Below are 22,169 nucleotides of genomic sequence, written 5' to 3'. Positions count from 1 at the left end.
CAGTTTTGACTTTTTTTTTTTTTTAATTAAAAACCGATCCTCAAAATAGATGCACATAAATTTAATAGATGATTAATAATACAAGTGTTTTATGTTCATTGTTTGGTTGATTGATTGATTTAAATACAAAAAATGTTGAAATTTCCACCCAGTAAAGTATGTATTCACCACAGGTCATGATAATCATGTGCACCCTGTGCTTGTTCTGTTCAAGACAAGGTGGTGCTTAATTTTTTTTTTTTAATTTTTGGTTTCTTTCTTTTTGAACTTGTGATCTGTTTGTTTGTTGTTTAAAGACTCTGCTGCCCTCTGCAGGGTGTCTTCAGGACAGCACCACTGAGGGACAGAGAGAGAGAGAGAGAGAGAGAGGGAGACAGAGGGAGAGAGGTACAGAGAGAGAGAGAGAGGGGGACGTACAGAGAGTTGCACATGTGCGTACAGTGTGTGAGCATATTGAGGAAGTAGGAACTAACACAATAACAGAAACAATAACGGATACTATCAGCATCAAGCCATGCAGCCACCACCCAGAAAGGTACGGTAACACAGGGAAAAGAGTTGACATTGATTAAAAGATTGTGTTACTGCTCACTCACACTTTGTGTCTGTTACTCCACTGCTGTAAAATAGTTTTTAAGCCAACGTGGCATTTCAAATTAAAATTTATAGATCATGTCAGTACAAATGGACCCAGGTGAGGTAGGTTTATACAGCATTTATTTTATTATTTATTTTGAATTATGCATTTTCTTAATTCTGTGTTATAGTCTGCCAGCACTAAAAATGCAATATGGCTCATTGTGAGAATGCAATTCATACTTTTCCTCATAAATGTACAGTACAAGATCATTTAGTGTGTATATTGTAAGCTATGTGAGACTCTTGAGACATCACATCTTGTACTGCAGTCAAAGTTGGACTTTAAATCATTCCTTTAAGATCAAGCCTTTTCCATCACTCATTTTACATTTTATTGTTATGACTGGAAAACATTTGTCATTTAGCTGCAAAGTGTTTGATTCTGTGGGACAGTCAGAAATTCAAAGCTGGCAGTCCACCTGGTCGTGTTACTGGTGACCAGTTTCAGTCTCAGCTCAGGCAGATGTCAACTTTTCACAACTTCAGCAGCTGGAATCCTCCAAACTTTTTGCATACACCTTTTTTTTTGCAATGCATCCTGGAATTTAGGTTTTTAAATATGATATAACTGTTATGTTGTACGTCTGGCAGGTTTTTATAGTGCTCAGTCAATCAAGACATTTAACTCATGGTGCCACATACTTGATATCATTCACCAACTAAACAACATTACAGTAGGGCAAAATAAGTTGCACATATACAAGCTAATAGTGTATTGATTCATACCTGTCACATTTCTAAAGTAAGTTCAAACAAGGATTAATGAACGATTTGATGTTCAAAGATGTCCAAAGTATGTCCACGTGGAATTTTAGGTTATTGCAATTATGAACGTGCGCAAAATAAAAGCAGAGAGGTTTGCTGGTGAGATGTTAAGACAGCAAATGAGCGAGAAAGGAGCAATGGAGTACAAACACAAAACCGTGTTTCAGGAGCAAAAATTAAACCAAGCAGATGAGACAGAAAAAGCAGCTTCATAAAGTTTCTGTCAGTGCTGTAAGTAGAGCCTGTTCATTTGACAAAAAATCAATCTGCACACTGTTGTTTTTGCACAGGTAGGATAATGCCTTCCTGCAGACATGAATAATGTTGTCAGTGTGAAGGTGCGCTGTCACAATTACATTTTCATCAGTGTTTAGATGTACTGTAACCTCACTGTATTTTCATTAGTGAGCAGGTCTGATGTCACCAGTTAGTTTTTATACGTGTGATGGTGTCACCGATTATGTTTTTATCTGTTATGGTTCTCCAACACCACATTTTGTCGGCTAAATTAATAGAGTAGTTTGGCACTATCTTGGCCTTGATATTATGTAATGTAACATAACTTTCACTTCTTCCATCCATTGCTGACATTAGATCGTACAGCGCTGACTGTGATGGTCAGGACTTGGTTTGAAAATCTTTCACTGGGGGCCTGGCGCCTCGTTACGCCATTGTCTCAATCTATAGTTTCGTCCCAGTTCTCAAGAATGAGTGATGTTTTGTATCATAAATTATAAATGCATATATTGAACTGTCTCTGTGTGTCTGTGTGTGTGTTTCTGTGTGCAGGTGAAGGAGAGTCAGCAGGTGAAACTGGTGTTCTCAGAGCAGCTCAGCAGACTACAGACCAAACAACACCAGGACACTGAACTGCTGGAGGAGATCAGGTATAGGACCCTCTGTGCGCCTCACCAGACTGCAGACAGCTGCAGGAACGTATATGTTCCCAGTCTCCTGAGAGCACATATGTAGAACTGGGGAATACTGTAGGACCCCGGGAGCATGTTCTATGAGCAGGGTTCTTATGGGTGCTGAAAATCCTTGAAAACACTTGAGTTCAACTTTTGAAAAGTTTTTGAATTTTGGATAAAGTGCTTGAAACTGCTTGAAATTGTAATCACATTGCTTTCAAAATAAATTGCTCTCTGACTGCTTTTTAAAATTAAAAATATATAAGCCAGAGAGCCTAATTTTCTATAATTTTTCTTTGAAACATGAAACTTTGTTGTGTTTTCCTTTAATATGTCACCCCTCTGTAGAAGTCTATCACAAAACATTATTTTGGTTCTTTATATACTGTAAAAGTTGAGACAAGTCGGCACCTTGTTTCAATACATTTTTGAGTTTTGAAATAAACTAAACTTTCCATTATTCCCTTTCACTTCAGTGAATTCACTCAATAATTTTTGACAAACAACTTTTTGGCAGTTTATCTAAAGAAGAAAAGTAAATTATACAAAAAAGATTATTAGTTGGTAAAACTTTTTTTGTTTTGAGACCATGTCTGCATGAAATCCTCCCCTTGGATTCAGAGAGACGGAGGGTGAGACAGGGGGTCAGAGGTTGAGGGGCAGAGAGTTCAACACAGACACGCAGAGTGAAATCTTGTAAAATCACACGTCTGTTCATGTTATTGATGTCGTGCGTCTCTGTGTTCCCCAAGGTCCTTCAGTAAGCAGCGAGCAGCTATAGAGAAAGAGTACGCTCAGGTGAGTACACACAAGCTATTCTGGTCCACTACCAGACCTCTTACTGGAACCTTCAGTTTTTACTGGAATGGCTCATCCTTTATTGATTTGAGGTCACATATCAGCACCTGAGTGCTGTGCTGTTGTTGTTTGCTGCCTCCTGTCACCCTGTGTGTACAGTATGTGTGTGTGTCAGTGTGTTTAAACACACTGTTACAATCAGGCTTGGACAGTAACACATACATGGACACAAAACAAATGGTAACTGTAACATTAGTTACAGATAAAGAGATGTACATTTAGTACACATGTAGTAAAAAATGGGGATTATTAGTAGGATTACAATTTAAAAATAAAAAAAAAAGGTAACAGCAGGTAATCAGTAACTGTATCCAAGTACATTTTTAAAGTAACCCTCCCAAACATGGTTATAATACGGTTTTAAGTGGCCTCTCTCTCACCACATGTTTGAGTTTCCACCTTTTCGTGAAATCTCCGGAGAGATCTTTATGTGTTTTTTGCACCATGGTGGAGAATGTATCACGTATATGTGTCCACACTGACGCTGACAAATGCATTTATAGGAGAGGAATAAGGAAGGGACGGAAAAATATCATGGCGTTTCCTGAAAAACTGTATTTAATTATTGTGTTGGTTGGTACTGAAATCCTTGTTATCACATCATTGTGACCTAAATTAGCTCCTTTCGTGAAGAAGCTCAGTGAGTGTGTTGTTTATCACACTAGTCATTAGCAGAGATGGACAGCCACAGAGTACAAGTACTTAGTTACTATACTTAAGTAGATTTTTCAGGTATTCACTTGAATATTTCATTTGCTGACAACCTTTTACCCTGCTCCCTACATTTAAACACAAATATCTGTAGTTTCTGCTCCTTACACTTTCAAAACTGGTTTGTAACTTTAGTATTAATGCATTTAAGGGGAATCATTGATTATTTTTATTTTGCATCATTGTGTGCCGCATCCAACATCAAGACTGATTACAACAACTTAAAGAGATTATACACATAACAAGACAAAATGACTTAAAAGACATAACAAGACAAAAACAATGGAAAAGACAAAACCAGACAAACACAGCAGAAGACAAAACTACACAACAGAACAACAAAAACAGTATAAAGGGCATCACAAGATGAAAACAATACAAGACTAAACAGACAGAGAGGGACACTTTTCACTTTTAGTACACTGAGTGCATTTCAGAGTCTGAACTTTTTCACTTTTTCTTGAGTAAAGAAGTTGAATCAGTCCTTCTACTGCTACTACTTCTATTCTCAGTCTAAGCACCGTAACTGCGTCTTCAGCAAACTACCTTTGACTGCCTTTTCTTGGGGTTGTAATCTTGTTAATGTGCATTTTCAGGCTCTTCAGAGGTTAGCCATCCAGTACCAGAAGAGAGACTGGCAAAGAGGAAATACAGATGCTATCACTTCTGGGTAACTATTCACACATGTTCTATCTACCTTTTTTATCAAGCAACCACTGGACCACAGCTGAAGTCCGTCTCCAGCAGACTTTCTAATGTTTCCATCTGATACATATTAAAACAAGAATCCTGTGAAAACGTATTAATGTAAAGTTACTTAACAGCCGCAAACATAAGATAATGTCATTGCCAAAAGACTGAAGCTAAACCTAATTTACATCTCAGCAAACACTGGACAGACGGGGAAATATGACAAGTACGTATATGTATGTGATGGACAACAAGCTGGCTAACCTGGACTTAAGGGAACAAGCCAGAGATGCATCGTTGTCAGTCCACGTTGAGTTTGGCTGATACATTACTGCAGCTAGTAAGTGAGTGTTAGTTAGCAGGACATGCTAACATTCACTGCAAACAGTTGAGCAGTTAAAGACAAAGTTTAATCCATTCCACCTGTGCTCTTGTGTTTTGCATTTTTTGAAAGACTACAAAAAACACCACTGTCCATCTTCATGAAACAGAGTATCACTCTCTTTATGGCCTCATGCTCACCGCCTCAACATGTATAGATATGCAAAGTTTGACAGTCCTGCAGTGCCTTAATTATGGTTGCTAATCTATGATTGGACAGTTACTGTTCACAGGAGGTTCTCAGTCACTTGTGTGTGTGTGTTTTCAGGAGTGTGTTTGGCGTGTGGCGGTCAGTGGTAGATGCTACGGCTCAGTCTGCCGCATCACGACTTGCTGCTGCAGAGGAATACCGCCGACTGATTGGACAGGCCTCCAAAATTCTTCGCAACGCAAAGGACATCCGAACCAAGAAAGTGAGAGAGCTGCACACAGCACACACTCACACACACACCGTGAAATATCTACCACGGGACACTGAGGGATGAATGAATCATTTTCAGGGCTTGGAGCAGCTCCAGAGGGTCCAGGGGGAGGTGGTGGACGCTCTGCGGGAGCTGCACAGGATCAAGAAGAGCTACCACCAACTCAGTCACATCGCCAATGTTGCCAGAGAGAAAGCTGCTGATGCACAGACCAGGTCAGGGTGTGTGTGTGTGTGTGTGTGAGACAGAAGAAACAAACACACAAATTAAAAAATGATGACGCTCAACCATAAAAAAGATCAATGGCTTAATGAAGAGGAACATCTTACAAACTGCATATACAAGCAATATTTGAGCCGATATGTCTGTCTGTTGAATAAATCTTCAGGGAGCGTTAAAGAGGTCTGGTGTTTGGCGTTATTCTCTCTGTCTTTTGCTATTTTATGTCTTGAATGTTATCAATTTTTTAAAATTTTGTCTTCCAGAGCCAGAAAGAGTGAACATGGGATTTTCCACTTTAAAGCAGGACTACATAAGATGGCCACTAAGGTATGAATCAAATTAAACTACACTAGGTTATAATAGATCGTATAATAACATTTCCCACGTAATGGACATTGGCTGTTGATACACAGCAAAGTAAGAAATCATGTTTTTTGGACATTTGTCCTCTTTTTTCCTGTTAATCTGGGAGAAGCATACAGAAGGGGAAACTAGGGAACTCGATAGCTTGGCTCTGTTGCTAACAGGACAATTAGGTTCATTTTATTCAATAGACGTATTTTTACAGTTTTGAGCAGTTTTTGTCCAACAGAGGAGGTTAAATGAAAGCAAATGATGCTAAAATGCTACGATTCCTTACTCCATTTTGGACACTCCCTCAAACATCTCCACTGTCAAGACTGCTGTTAGTCAAGGGTGCAAATTTGTAGCCCTTTTTACACAGAGATCTTACAATATCACCACAACAAGGGCTCGCCTTGAAGCAGCGGCAACACAAAGTCGCCCCAGTGTGTCCTTACGGGTCACACGGGTCAACGAGTGATTCTGCTCGTTAATAATCACACACAGAGTTGATAACCTCATGGATTCATAACATGAAACTTTTTTATATGTTCCTGGATAAATGTTACCACACTTCCTCTGCTACAGATAAGTTTCAAAGTGTAATGATCGTTTTGTTCGTAATTTAAAGAACACAGTCACAAACAGCAGTGAACTCGACAGCGTCCTGACCCGCCGTGCCGGCTTATCCTTTAACACAGACATCGATCTGCTCTGTTACTACGTCCCTTGGCAGATCAGAGGCAGAAAACACACTGTAACAACAAAAAAGTTAAGCAAACTCAAAATTACAAGGTTACTTACTGCAATACATTTTTGAGTTTTGAGAACAACTCAAATTTTTTTTCAAAGTTTTGAAAAAGTTTTATGAACTAAATCTTTTGTTGAGATAATTTACTTTATTTCTTTAGAAGAACTTGACTTGAAAAAACAGTTGCACTTCAAAAACAGATTGCATTGTTTAACTGAATTTGTCATTATTTGTGTGCCTGAAAATTAAATGGTTTTAATTGAAAATATTAAAATACTGACAATTATTTACTCTCACTTCAATGACTTTACTAAATTGTTTAAATGCATTTTTAAGGAAGTTTCTCAAAGGTTCAAGTTTATGTAAACAAGACAAGTAAATTATCTCATTAAAAGATTTTGTGGGTAAAACTTTCAAAACAAAGTCACTAATTGAAGTGAAAGTGAATAATGGTTTTATTGTTTTCAGTTAATTGGATTTTTAGGCATCTGAATAATGACACATATACTTCACAGCTCACTGTGACCAGCTTTTGAAATACCATTCCTTTTTTGAGTTTCTAAAACTCAAAGATTCAAATCCATCTAAAGAAGAAAAGTAAATTTTCTTACCTATGGATTATAGGTCTGCAATATAAAATCCTGGTGTGTCCTGGCCTTTAAAGGTCCAGTGTGTCAGATTTAGTGGAATCTATTGACAGAATGTGGCAGAATTGTAATCTGTAAAACGTTCAGAGACAACTACGTTTAAATTCTGGTTATTTATCTTAGCGTAGCATATTTTTTCCATCATCAATAATCTTAAACCAAGACTCAGGACTTCAGTAACCTTAAGTCATTAATACAGTTTAAAGAAAGACTGTTTAGTTTAGTTTCAGTGGTTTAAACTTGTCTACAATATATTAAAAAACTAAATATTTGTTCATTTTCTTTTTTCGTCTTAAAGTTTGTGGTGTCACTTGAGCTAAAACATAATTTTCTGTGTGTGTGTGTGTGTGTGCAGCTCAGCGCCAGGTTGAGAGAGTGTGAGGACCGTTTGACTGAAGTTCGTAATGAGTATCTGCTGGCGTTAGCAGCAGTCAACGCCCACCACCAACACTACTACACAAATGACTTACCACAAATTATGGAGGTAAGCTTACACCTGCCGCGTTCTTAAACGAATCTATTTCTTTTAATAATTTTATTGGCTTCCATGTCCCCGTTACACTTATTAAAAGTGCTGCCTTCTTAACTAAACCTTAGGGAGGCTGGTCCCCACAATGAGTGTGTAACCAGACGTATGTTGCCACACCTTGAACACAAAAACCACGTGAAACGTACTGACACACGCAAACTGGGGAAAAGGAAGCTAAAAAACATAGTTGTGATAACACACTGACCTCATCATTTCCTGATGTACTGCAGGCTCTCGCTCTGTCGAGTTTGCTCTGCAAAGTGCACAGAAAGTCTACGTTCCTCTTTTACACTCAGTCTGTGAAGTTATGTTGCAAAAATATAATTCCTGTCATCATCACCACCTGCTTGATGTTAAATTTACCAAAAAGGAAGGAAGAAAGAGAAAAGAAATGCCCACCCCATCCTCTGGTTTCGTGAAAAGCTCAGGAGCTGACTGATGTTGATTCAGTCTAACTCCAAAGGGAAATTCACTTGCAGTTAGCAGGTTTACCAAACTTTTGAGAGTTCTGGTCTAAATGGCAACACAGACAATAAAAACAACACTATGGAAAATGCAATAAAAAAAACCACCCAGAGGTGTTAAAGGACTAGATCCAATTGCAAAGTTTAGCCATTTCAACTCCTGATTCCATTCACTTGGAAAATTCCATTTGTTTTTTCATAGTTCAGTCTTTTGGTTTCTGCTTTTGTTGTAAGGATTGTGTTTGTTTGAGTCAGCTTACTAAACCCAGACTTCAGACTGTTCACTGTTTCCACTGAAAGCTGAACTAAAAGTTCAAAACAAACCTAAAGCAAACCTGAATTTTCTACGTGAGATACTGGAAAGGGGAGCCTTGAAACAGCTAGAGACTGTTTTCGCATGACAGTGATATATATATATATAAAAAATTTCCGTCTGGGTTCAGAAGTTCAGAGAATGAGCACGAAGAAAAAAAGAAAGTTTCTGTTCTTGTTCTTCTCGATTTAAGTTCTGTGTTCGATAACACTGACTGTGAGATACTTTTAAACAGACTGGAAAGCCTATTGGAAAACCCACCTCACTAATAGAAACTGCTTTGTCAGTCTCGGTGCGTTTGTCTCTTAGAAGCGTTGCTTTCTCCGTGGTCTTCCTCAGGGCTCGACCCTTACTCCTTTGTTGCTCTCCTTGTACATGTTCCCACTTGGAGAAACCATACATGACCACAGTGTTCATTTTTAACTGCTTTGCTGATGACACCCAGATGTAAATTGCATTTCTAGTATTGTGCAGTGGATGAGTGGCGGCCTCCTCTAATTAAATAACGACAAAAGTGAAGTCCTTATCATTAGCACAGACGTCCAAACAAGAGATGGAACAATAAGTTGACTCAGAAATCTGGCCCCACAGGTTAGATTAAAAGTGAAAAACCTGGGTGTTGGATTGATTTTGATCTCAATTTTGAGATTTATGTAGCATTAGTATATTGATACATCTCATTAGAACATGCAGATGTTTCATTTTTGGCATCAGGGAGCTGCCGCTGTAACTTTCCTCCGTTTTCTCTCTCCTCCTGCCTCTGCCTCTGCCTGCACCGCTCTCGCTGGACATCTGTTACTGCGCTCACACAAAACAAGCGCCCCCTCCTCCCTCTCCTGTGTCTCCTCTTCATTTCCTCAAAACAGACCGCGCTAAAAACAATGACAGAAGTGACATTATACCACGTTGCACCACCAAACTCTCATAACACGCAAGTTTAAGGAATAAGTTTTGGGTTTTATAAGAAAGATGAGAAACACTGCTGCAAATTATTTATGCAAAACGTGTCTGACTGCAGAGTACAGAGAGACAAATGAAAAGTGAGAAGTTTGGTGATGCAGCCAGTGATGGCCATTTGATGGAGTAACTTTTTGTGGTCACGGACCCTCACGCCTTGGTTTCAGGTGGAACCTTGTAGAGAATATACGTAGTCGACTGAGGTCTGCAGGTGGAGGATAAGAAATTAGGGGTTCAGTAGGGGTGTCAAATATCTCCATCCAGTCACGCACAGTTTGAACTAATGAAAAGTGACTCTTGTGCTCTTTTCCCCCCCTCAGCAAATGGACGGGGATGTTTATGAGGATCTGAAAAGCCATTTTATCGTGCTGTGTGGGACAGAGATGGACGCCTGTCTGTCCACACACAAACAGTACAGCAGGATATGGGAGAGTGTTGCTAAGGTATGTGTGTACATTCTGTTGTGTTGTGTATACATTATATAGATTTTTACAGAGGTGGCAAAAGTACACACATTCTTACATTTTCATCTTGTTACATCGCCTTTGTGTAGTTCAGGCTTGTTATGTTGGTTACGTCTTGTTGCATTTTTTTGTCTTGTTACAGCCTATTTGTCTTTAGTATTTTACATTGTTTTGATTTTGTTATATCCTTTACGTATTGTTACGTCTTTTACGTCGTTTGTTTTGTTTTCTTCATACATCATTTTTGTCTTGTTACATTGTTTTTATCTTGTTACCTCCTCCAAAGATATTAGATTGGAGACAGACCTTTAAAAATCAATGTCTATCCAAACTTTTTTATTTAGTATCTGAGTTTTATACATGCAAAGTATCCCAGAGTGGTTCCTAAGAGAGCAGACATAAGACATTTCTCACCTTGTTTCTAGAACGGGGGGCAGAGGGGTTACAGGGAGGTCAGCAGACGGAGAGACAGCAGGAATGCTGAATGTACAAAATTAAGAAACATATTAGAAAAAAAGGAAGAATAAGAAGACCATGTTTGACAGCAAAGGATACCCAAAATATACTTTTAGAATAGGAAGAGACTGGGGACAAAAGTAAAAATACGTACTGGTAAAACTACTGCAGGTTTGAGAGTGAGCAGAAGTTTACTAATGGGCTTTCAACGCAGAGACAAAATGTCTGAACTAAAGTCACAACTGAGTGAAATCTGAAGGGAGACACTGCAGGAGTTGTTCCCTGCCAAATGTGAGTTTGTAGAAAACATTTTAACACCTGAGTCTGCATCTTTTGTGTTGATGCAAGACTGGCACAGGGGAAAGCACTAGGTTTGAATGGACTCTAAGTGCAGGTGTTAATGCACCCAAGATGCATTGAGATCTGATGACTCAGACCACTTTTGGAGATGATCTGACCACATTGTGTTCTCTGTGCTGTTAAGCCACCGGTTAAAACCAACAACTAACCCTAACCCTGCTTTAGTGCCTTCAGGAGGACGTCTCCCTATATTGCCCAAGCACACATTTCCAACCCTCTCAGTTTTTTCTTGATTCTGTGTTTTTTGTTCTTCTTTGTTCACTGATTGGTTGCTGCATTGTCAGGTGACCAGAGAGAGAAATGTTCTGCAGTTTCTTCAAGAATCTGTCTCCTTCAGCAAAACACCTGAGTTCATCTTCCAGCCTGCTCCACGAGACAAGGTGGGTTTGTGGGTTTGTGCAGGAGCCAGTCATTTCACGGATAAAAACATTTTAAGTCAGTAACTAAAAACTGAAGGAAAAGCTGAGAAGACAAAAGCCAAAACAAGAAATAGGCATGCTTGCATGTGCAGGGGAGCACATAGTAACACTAATAATATAACCCTATAATATAATGTAGTCCAGTGCCAAAGCCTTAAACTGCAGCTTCTGCAGCTGTATGAAGAATTATGCTGATGTGTAGAAGAGACATAATGTAACTTGATTACTATATGTTATTTTTGGATTACCACAGTATAACATTCAGTGAAATTTTTTAGCCTAATATTGTGTTTTTAGAGCTGCAACTCGTGATTATTTTCATCATTAATTAACTGGTTCAATTAAATCAAAGAATTTTGACTTTTTTAAATTTAAAAAAATGACAGTTTGACAATTTAATAGTCGATTAATAATGGATCAGTCATTGCAGTGCAGTGTTTTATGTGCATTGTTAGGTTCATTAGTTTGTCCAACTGTCTTTTCCTCTGTTGTGTGTAATTTATTTATTTAAAGACAAAAAATGCTGAAATTTGGCTAGCTGTGTGCACTGTGCATGGTAGTATATCATTCTTTATTTTAAAATGGTAATCCTACTAATAATCTCCATTTTTACTAAATGTATCTGTAATCTGATTACGTTTTTTTCTTTAATCTGTAACTCTAATGGAATACATTTCGCGTTTTTTTGTACTCAGATTACGTAATCCCATACCATGTAATCTGTAACTCCCCGAGGCTGGAGAGGTCAGAACTGAAGAACAGAGGGATGTTTGTCTGTCTTCTGTGCAGGTGTCTGCTCTGCAGGAGGTCTGTGCTTCAGAAGCAGAGGGATGTCTCGTTAAGGAGGCCAAGAAATGGGCTGCAAAAGCTGCTAAAGACTATAAGATCATCACCCACGGAGAGAGGGTGAGACTTACTGATACTCCTGAACCAAGGAATTCTTGACGCAGTGAAAATGTTAACACTGGTTGGCAATTTTGATTGTGTTACTTTACTTCTGAATCTTGAAAGGCATGAAATAGTTAGCAGCAACGCCGAGTGTCGATTTGGATAAATTAGCACCTCTGCATTATTGTTGATGCAGTTTGCTGATGTGTTGCTGCAGCATTTAGGGTCAGTTGCACCAACAAGGATTAATTTTTAAACCCGTTTAAATCTTGGCTTGACTTTACCTTCTTAAAACTACGAAAGATTGAATTTAAACCTCTCTTTTAACCTCAGTTTTGTTTTTACTCTAAACCTAGATTAAATTTAAGCCTGCTTTAAATCGTTAATTCTTCTGGTATTGACTTTAAATGCACACTTGAGGAGGTTAAACCTTTTAAAATGGCTGCCTTTTTGAGGTGGATTTAGTAAAATAATCAAGTTCCTCAAAGAAAGTGAATGAACAAACTTAACCCAACTGAGTTTTATGATGCATCTTTTCTTTCTGACAGTCTGTCGGTTGCTGCCAGTCAGGATTTTTTCACTTTTAGAACAAATTTTTGATTGTTTTTTAGCGCATCCCAGTTCTACAAATTTCACAACCGATGAAATATTTAGAATTCTGTTCAGACTTTGTATGTTTATGTGTTTTATGAATGGATCAGATAAAACTATAAACTGTGGAATACACATTTGTTTTGTTTTTCCTATTCAGCCATACTAGCAACAAAAGTATCTATTAACATTATTTGAAGTAAGTGATAAAAGTGTTGTTTCAGCTGCCACTCTAGTAAGGAATGTATTGTGTATCTCTGTCCATGTTTCTTCCTTCAGGGCCTGCAGACATTAGAGAGTCGGTTGAAGCTGTTGTCAGGAGAGACGGGGCTCAGTGTGATGCAGAAGGTAGCTGAGGTGCAGGACAGCGTGAGGAAAGCCAAGGTACTTGTGTTTGATTGGTTTTTAAACATATTCTCTCTCTCCGTCTTTCATTTCTAGAAAATGTATCACATAACAATATAAACAACATAACGAGGCATAACTAGACAAAGATGATGTAATCTTAAAAAATGACGTAACAAGACTTTAAAGACTCATCAAGACGAAAATTACGTAAAAGATATAATGATGAAACAGACAAGAGAGGGAAGCTCAGAAGGCTTAGCTTCAGTTTTGCAGCTTTGCACAGAAACAGCTGGTAGAAATGTCATTCAGAGGGCGAGTTTTTTATTTTTATACTTCGAATACATTTCAGAGCCTGTACTTTTTCACTTTTACTTGAATAAAGAAGTGGAATCAGTACTTTTACTTTTACCAGAGTCTGTTTTTACTCAAGTATCTGTACTTCTGCTTGAGTACCGAATATGTGTTCAGTCTGCCAATCATATCAATGTAACTTCCTGCAACATGTTTGACACAGCAACATTTGGTCAAATAAAGAGTGCCTGTTATCTATCATTAACACAGTGAGAGAAAGGATAAAAAATCTACTGGTGGTACGTATGAGGACTCGTGATTCTTCTTTAGGTCAAATTGCGTTTGTCCTAGTTTACTGAAAGGCCACATTCAGATTTGGAATTAATTAAATGACAAAAATCAACACCACAAACTAATATTGAGAACAAAACCCAGCTGCTGTTTGTCTGTCTGTCCGTGTGTCTTGTTTCCCTTCGCTCTCAGCTCAGCAGGGTGAAGGCTGAGGCCCGTCTGACTCTGCTGTCGGACAGCGTCACCGGAGTCAAACCGTGGCTGCACGACGCCATGAAGCAGGCAGAGGAGGAGCTGGAGAGAGACAGACGCCTCAGCGAACAGAGGAGGTCTACTGAGGACTTCTCAGTATGTATACGTGCACACACACACACACACACACACGCCACACACAGCTGACATGGTTGTTCATACACTGTACAGTTAGAGGAGCTCCAGTGGGACACTGATGGCCCAGTAATGTACAAAGGAGCTGAGATGAGGAGCTCTCCTGCCTGCCAACTTTGTCTTGACTCTCAGTCTAATGAGAGGCATAAACTCAGATTTTCAGAAAAATGGGTCAGATGTGATCAGACTGATATATTGAACTGATGTTATCACCCCAATATTGTCCTATTACAGTTATATCAGTCTAAAGAGAGCCTACGTCAGATCTGATCCTGTCTAAAACTGAGACAGATAACATTTAAAGGATTAACCATATTAATAAGACTCATATTGTATTTTTTCTTTAGATATACTTATGTCACACCACTGTGTTTATTGTCCTTTTTTTTAGGAGGATGAGTTTGAGCTGACTGACTTTGAGGACTATGATGATGAGAATGGAGACATCTTTGCGGATCCAGTGTCAGCATCAGGAGTGTGTGTTTACCCTGCAGCCTGCAGAGTCGTCTACAGCTATCAGGTAAGATGTTTCGCTGTCGTCAGTCAAAGTGTTACGGCATGTGTGAACATCTCGACTTGACGCCTCTCTGACAGCTGCGGTCGTGACAGTTTTGGGAAGTAAAGTGAAGTCACAGACCAGAACATGTTGAGAAACCACACTGACAAACCAACAAGGAGGAAGAGGAAGGAGATAAAATCCTGTTTTTCTGTGTAAATAAATGATCTAGATTAGTGATTGTCAAAGTGTGAACCCCAGCCCACTGGTGGGCCTTGGAGGCCCTATAGGGGGGCCTTGAGAGGTCATGAAAACTCGAATAAATAAGTTTTTTTATTTTAAATTTTCTAAGTTTGAAGTTACCATGAAATAGTTGATTAATTTAAAAAAGTGATCTGACTAATGCAGGGGTCTGCAACCTTTATGATCAAAAGAGCCATTCTGGCCAAAGAAAGAAAAATAAATCTGTCTGGAGATGCAACTATTAAAATCTCTCTTTTCCCTGGAAACTTTTTCTTTAGTTTGACATAAAGCTAGCTAATGACGACTCAATAAGACATGGCAACAGTAAAATATTACAGGAAAAGGCACTGAGCTATAGATGCAGGCAGTAACACATTTTAGACATTTCTTTTTGTTTTTTTAAATTTGGTGTATAGGCTGCATATTTTTATGGCTAAAGAAGAAAGGTAAATTATCGCAACCAAAGTTTAATAGTTGGTAAAACTTTTTCAAAACTTAAGAATTTGATTTGGGCTCAAAACTAAAAAAGTCTTTTGTAGGTTGTTGCCTTGAAAGTTTGAGTTTTTTCATAGACCCACAACAATGAGAGCTGAAAATTAAAATGTTAAAAATAATAACCATTATTAATTTCTATATAATATTTTGCCAAAGACTGGAGAGGAGCTAAAGAGCCGCAGGTTGCAGACCCCCAGAATAATGAAACAGGTTGCCGACCTACGAAACTGATGAAACAAAGCCGTGGGATTTCCATCACGTGTTATTTTTCATTTATCTGACCCAGTTTAACAGGTGTTACACAATATTTGGTGACCTGACACATTAACGCTGGAAGGTATCTTATATCTTCTTACTGATTCGATTTCTCTTGCGTGTTGATCAGAGTTGTGATTAAAGGTTTGTGAGGGCATCAGCAGATTTTCAGATTTCAAAGTGGTCTATGGCATTCTGAGGTGTGGAAATGGCTGATCTAGATAACTAGATGAAGTATTTCCAATGTGGTTAATGCATGTTTAAAGTCACACTTATGCCACACAGTAATTATGAACAGTAATTTTCCGCTATTATTCAGAATATAACAGTATTTAAATTTGATACAGCTCAACTAAATGGCATATTCAGTTTGTATATTCTGACATAGGCCTCATTCTGAATGAAGCATTTTATGATTAAAACACTCTCATTTGGCCACCTTTTCAAGAGTTTGTCACGATAACAAAAGCACATTACTTCCTGTAGGCCAGCCAATCAGACGAGCTGTCTATCATGGAAGGGGAGGAGCTTCAGGTGATCGAGGATGGAGACATGGAGGACTGGCTGAAGGTAACAGCTGCTCTGCTATTTGTTCGCACACAGTGTCAGAACAATATGAGCCTTTAAGAAAAGTGTGTGTGTTCTCTAGTGTCTCATCTGCATCTGCGTCCACCTGTCTCCGTCTGTGTCCAGGTGTGTAACTCGTGTGGTCAGGTGGGGTACGTTCCTGAGCGGTATGTGCAGTTCCTGTGTCTCCCAGCAGAGGACAGCACTCAGCTGGACAGTTCATTCAGCTCCACCTCATCCACTGGGAACCAAGAGAGGACAGCGAGCAGAGGTCAGCAGTGTGTGCATGTGTGTGAGTGTTATTTACAGTACAGCTGAATACATCAATACTTACATTCAGTCACATGTAAACATGTAATGTGTGTGTACAAAGTAAGGTGGTGATGTGGTGTTAATAATGAGTCTGTGTCAGGTGTAGCCAGAGCTCTGTACTCCTACCAGGCCCAGAGTGCAGAGGAGCTGTCCTTCCAGGAGGGGGCGCTGATCCACCTGATACGCTGTCGTCACGGAGAGGTGTGTGCGTGTGTTTTGTGGACCAATTTAGGGGATGAAGCCTAATATCTGTACTTTCTACTCCATACAGGCTCGTTACTTTACTTTTAATGCATTTGGGAATTACCGATTACTTTTATTTTGCATCAACAAAACAGATGTAATAAGATGAAAAATACATAAGTCAAAAAACAACTTACTTAAGTAAATACGTTCAATGTGTACTCAGCCAATGCAGAGCCAGGAGCAAAACCTAGCAGGAAAACCACCTTGGTATTATATTCCCTGCAGAACTGACCACTGTTGGTCTCAGAGGCTGTGTTCAGCCTCGGAAGGGTCAGGCCATGTTCTCTCAGATCTCCAAGTCTAGCCAGAGTCAGCTCCCTAGCTGAATGCCGGGGGATCAGTATGGAGCATGTGCAAATATCAACAGAGATGAGAAGGAAGCAACATGTCCTGCATGTTCCCTACTTACATCATCAGCTCTGGAAAAGTGTTGAAATGTACTAAATTCAGATAGTTTTTTTCTTTTTAATTTTATCATCTTCTTGATGCAGTCTGTTTTTTTTTTCTATAAAGCCTTAATCAAGTCATGGATGATCTAAAACAGCAACATGTTTCCCCCAGGGCACTTTGTAAAAGACCCTTGAAGGTATTCAAAGAGGGGAGTGCTTATAAGGTTATGGTATTCTGCAGCTCGTTCCATGCCCAGTGCATAAAAGGAGAAAGCAGTTTGACGAAGTTTTGAGTGCCCCCCCTGGGGACATTTAGACAAATTCCATTAGTAGATCTAGTACTATTGTAGCTGGTATGAATGGCTGGAGATATAAGCACGCAACCAAACAAAGTGTGTGTTTTTCTCCTCTGGCAAAGAGACGATCATCCTAAAGATTCAAAGAAATTTGCTCCACCAGCAGATGTGGTCTGCTCTCAGGTGTCATGGAATTCATTCAGTTGTCATCAAATGACAGAAGTATCACAGCTGAGTAAACTGATCGCTGATGTGGTTATGGTGAGATGTGGTTGAAAGCCTAGACCTGTGTCCTCAGCAATATAGCTGCCAAGTATGAAGTCGATCAGATGAACAGTTCTCGAGATATGGGAAGAACAGTCATACTCACATACATATTGTACATACAGACTTACAGATTCCTTCCTTAATAGTTAGATGATGTTGCTACAGCACCACCTGTTGGCCAGATGGCACCAAATCATTCAAGGTCATGTCATGGCAGTTGAAGAAACTCTGACAGCCAGCTCAATTGGAAAATGCAAATTGCCATGGCTTATATATTTCTCCCAAAATCCAGAAGAAAAAAAGATTCTGATACTTAAAAAAGTCATGGTTAATAAGTCATAGTCAAACTTAATAAGCACTATTTCCACTTTAGATCTTGTACCCCCAAATGCATCGTTAACTGTTAGTAAGTGCATAATAAAGGCTTAATTAACCTGCATAGGAATTGTTCACGTTTTAGATATGATCCCCCAAATGCATAGTTTACTGTTAGTAAGTGCATAATAAGGGATTAATTAATCTTAATCAGAACTGTTCACACTTTTGATCCATTAGCCCCAAGTTCATAGTTAAGTGTTATTAGGTCCATAATAAAGGGTTAATAAATCTTCATAAACACTTTAACTCTGGTGCCCCTAAATGCATAGTTAACTGTTAATAAGTGCATAATAATGGATTAATTAACCTTAATAAGCATTGTTCACACTTAAGATTCGGTACACCCAAAATGCATAGTTAACTGCTAATAAATGCATAATTTAGGATGTAGAAATCTTAATAAAGCAACACCAAAACCTTGGCAAAGGTTTAACAATGACTTAAGTAGTAATGCTATCATAAATAATTATAAGAATCTCACAAGGCTTTTATTATTCTTAAGCAGTGTATGAACTGTTGATCATCTGATTTTTTCTTACTTTTTAATTTCATGTTAATTTCTTTACATTGTCTATGTGGTTGTGTTGTCTCGCAGGTGGACGATGGTTTTTGGGAGGGGGAGCTGAATGGACGGATCGGTTTCTTCCCGTCGCTGGTGGTAGAGCTCGTACATGATGAAGGGGAGGAGGAGGAAGAGGAAGAGGAGGTGAGATTACATTCTACACACAAGACGCTTAAACCCTCATCGAACCTACCCTCTGATGTCTGTCCAGCTCATCCTTTTGGTTGTTTTCTGACTGACTTTGTTGCTCCTCTGATATTTATTTTTTCTCCAGCCTCTCCCCACTCCAACCATGCCTCCGTTCTCTCCCCCAATCCCAGTCCCTTCCGATCCTGGCTGTGGTTCAGCGGTCAGTGCTGCTACTCCCCCCGGCTGCGTGGAGGACAAACCGCTGGTCTTTCCTCCAAGGCTGACAGATGACACAGCAGGCGAGTGGTGTCAAACTTTACTTCAGCATTTTTGTCTTATCTATTTCATTTTGTAATTTGCTTTTTTCCTACATGAAATGTGTTAGTTAAAGGGATAGATTGTATGAGGTATGTATCCAGAGTCAGTGTTTTAGTTACAGTAGATGGCAGTTGACACACCCCCAGTTTGGAAAAGCAGCAGGAGTACTGGTGTAGGAAGCTAAGCAATGTTCTGCTGTGGACAGACAAATATATTTTCTTAATAAATCAGTATCAGTTAAACAGGTTTTATGGCAGTCCTATCTGAATTATATTGGACCTGACCTCTCCTCTGCAACAAGTGAATAATTTTAAGATGTGACTGAATGTTATTTATGACCTTGTATCTAAAATCCCTACGTATTTAAGATTTTTAAAGGCCTAAAATTAAAATTTTTAAATCTAAGATTGTGCAAAAAAAAAAAAAAAACAGTTACATCAGAAAATGACAACAGCTGTCCTTTTTGTTTTTGATTGCATTTCTATGCTGAAGTTTTTATAGGTGTTTCTATAGGCTTTGTGTAGCAGAGTGGTTCTACAAGCAAGTCAGTGCATCATTAGATGGTTTCAGAGAGTTACAAGCTTCTGTAAATGCATCATGAAAACAATACAGCAAGTATTGATATTAAAAAAAGTACTGTACGTCTACTTGAGTACAAAATGTGTGGACTTTTTCCACCTCTGCCACCAACTCCAATGTTCTGCAAGGTAAAATTACTTGTCTTGTCAAAGCAGTCTGATTTCCTTGGAGAGCGTGATATACCAGCTTCAGTCTCCCTTCAGAAAAGGCTGTCTGACAGCAAGGTAAAGTGATGAAAACATTTTGAAAATACAGCATACACTTAAACTGACATTGATCTTTTCAGGTGTTTAAAATATATTTTGCTGCTGACCCTGTCCACAGCAGTACATTGCTTTGCTTCCCACGTCGGTCCTCCTGCTGCTTCTCTAAGCAGGAGGTGGGTCGGCCGCCATCTACTGTAGCTAATACAATGACCATAAATACCTCATACAACCACTTCAAACACCTGAACTATCCGTTTAAGGTGATAATGGTTGTCTGTGTGTCTGTTGTCCCATCAGAGACTGCAAACAGCAGCCACAATTCTCCAGATCTCTCCACCGGTCGACTAAGACCAGTACGTGATGTTTTCTGTATTTCTGACCATATTTTAGGGAATAATATAATTTGGTCTTAGTGAACCAAGAGGGATCAGTGATAACGAACGCATGTCTCTCCTTCCTCTGGACTGTTTCAGTGTCGGGCACCTCCTCCTCCTCCAACACAGAAGGCTTCACCTCAGCCATGAGATGAAGACTGGAGTCCACTTGTTAGGACTAAAGAGTGCTGCTTTTTGTGCCTTTTATTGTAGCATGGAACAAAGAACTTGTATTTATCAAACCTGCGAACTCAGAAGAGATGAAAAAGGTGGCATGTTGGTAAACCAGTCCCCTGTAGGGGGTCTAGGGGCATCCTTCCCCAGAAGAAACGTTTTTTGATTTTAACATGTAAACAAAAAAATCTGGTGCATCCTCTGTTTGTGTTTTCTGCAGACATTATTACTTTTACTTTTAGTTACTTGAAGTATTTTTTACTGTGTGGCAGGATCTGAGTACATTTTCTATCGCTGCAGGTCACAGAATCTGACGGGTCACCAAATACAATGTAACACCGTCAGGAGCACTTCCACTCATTTTGCTGAGTCACCAGTTAACACGGTCACTCATTAAACCGGAACACCAGTATGTTTTTTTTTTTGTTTTCATTACATTTGTTTTTATTTCCCTTGTATCTAATGACAATGATGGACATTATAATGGGATAACCATACGGATGCAGTGGGCGTTAGCCTTAACTCTGCAAAATTTGGTGGTTATTTCACATGCTCTTGTGCCAATGAGCCTCAACTTTACTGGCAACTGAGGTTTTATTATGTTAGCTTGTTTTGTTACACATGATACCACAGACAGTTTATTGTGCAGGTAGATTACCGGTCAAAGTAAACACAGTACTGTACAGTACAGTGTGAGAATATATTTTATTTATATTCAGTCTCTACAGAGATAGAAGTATTATTTTGAATTTTAGTCAAAGTTAACTGTATTTAATCATTTGCAAAAAATTATTTAATTTTGTCCCAGTTTTGTGTAACTGTTGTTGTACTGTACTATCATTATGGTTTTAATTAAATTAATTAGATGGGGGTTCAGTATCAGGGTTGGAGGGTTATTTTAAAAGAGTGTTCTGATATAGTCAGTAATTACCTATTAAAAAATGTAGTCAGTAACGTAATCCAAGTATCACAATATTAAAGTAATGTAAGTTGATTCATTTCCATTTTTTTATTACTTCAGTATAACATGGTAAAATTGTTTAGCCTAGTAAAGTGTTTTATGGCTGCAACTAACAATTATTTTCATCACCAATCATTATTCGGTTGATTAGTTTCTCAATTAATTGATGAGTTGTTTTGTTCATGAAATGGCAGAAAATGGAGAAAAATGTTGATAAAGTTGAAGATCACGTCCTCAAGTGTTCTGTTTTGTCCACAACTAAAAAATATTCAGTTTACTGTCAGAGAGGAGTAAAGAAACCAGAAAAAATGACTTGGAACAATTAATCATTTTTCGCAATAAATGCAGATTAATTTTAGAGTTGATTAATAATTGATTAATTGTTGCAGCTGTAAGTATTTATGTTCATTGTTAGGTTTATTAGTTTGTTTAGTTGTTCCTTCCTTTGTAGTGTGCCATTTATTGATTGTTTGATTGATTTTCAAGCAAAAAATGGTGAAACATTTTTTCACTAGAGGCCATGATAAAGAATTGACAGCTGTGTGTGCATTGTGCATGGTTGTGTATGTTCTTTATTTTAAAATGACCCTTTTTTGTATCCAGATTACATAACCCTAACCTGCATTATACCAATTTTATGGCTGCTTGTTACTATGAGTCACTGACTGATGTCATGTTGTGATGTCATCAAGCTCAACAAGGGAAAAAAAAACCACAGGGACAGGTTTGAAAAGCGTAGTTATTTTACTTTATTTCATTAGAGTCAATTATGATACATCTGTACATTTACAAGTGAGTTGATCACACTGATCAGCTCTGAGGACT

The 22,169-nt window shown here is 38.6% G+C and overlaps 1 protein-coding gene across 2 annotated transcripts; it reads left to right on the top strand.

The window, feature by feature from the left end:
• The first annotated feature begins 399 nt into the window (after positions 1 to 399).
• Positions 400 to 20,444, top strand: LOC146326581 (F-BAR and double SH3 domains protein 1-like). Of its 2 annotated transcripts, XM_084718367.1 has the most exons (22): positions 400 to 535; positions 2,194 to 2,291; positions 3,068 to 3,113; positions 4,481 to 4,554; positions 5,224 to 5,368; positions 5,456 to 5,592; positions 5,863 to 5,926; positions 7,695 to 7,823; positions 9,923 to 10,045; positions 11,167 to 11,262; positions 12,091 to 12,207; positions 13,060 to 13,164; positions 13,903 to 14,058; positions 14,489 to 14,617; positions 16,073 to 16,156; positions 16,280 to 16,424; positions 16,566 to 16,666; positions 18,637 to 18,747; positions 18,878 to 19,035; position 19,152; positions 20,096 to 20,188; positions 20,309 to 20,444. In XM_084718367.1, exons 1-22 carry the CDS (start codon positions 515 to 517, stop codon positions 20,357 to 20,359), a joined length of 2,184 nt encoding a protein of 727 aa, XP_084574493.1. In that variant the 5' UTR covers positions 400 to 514; the 3' UTR covers positions 20,360 to 20,444. The 2 variants fall into 2 exon arrangements, with proteins under 2 accessions (XP_084574493.1, XP_084574492.1); XM_084718366.1 differs by lacking the exons at position 19,152; positions 20,096 to 20,188; positions 20,309 to 20,444 and having other exon boundaries at positions 18,924 to 19,084.
• Positions 20,445 to 22,169: the final 1,725 nt, after the last annotated feature.

This window comes from Lutjanus erythropterus, chromosome 5 (genome assembly GCF_056507025.1).
Source record: "Lutjanus erythropterus isolate fLutEry1 chromosome 5, fLutEry1.hap2, whole genome shotgun sequence".
NCBI classification, from domain to species: domain Eukaryota; kingdom Metazoa; phylum Chordata; class Actinopteri; order Lutjaniformes; family Lutjanidae; genus Lutjanus; species Lutjanus erythropterus.
The sequence above is the reverse complement of the archived record's forward strand: the minus strand, read 5'-3'. Positions and strand labels throughout refer to the sequence as shown.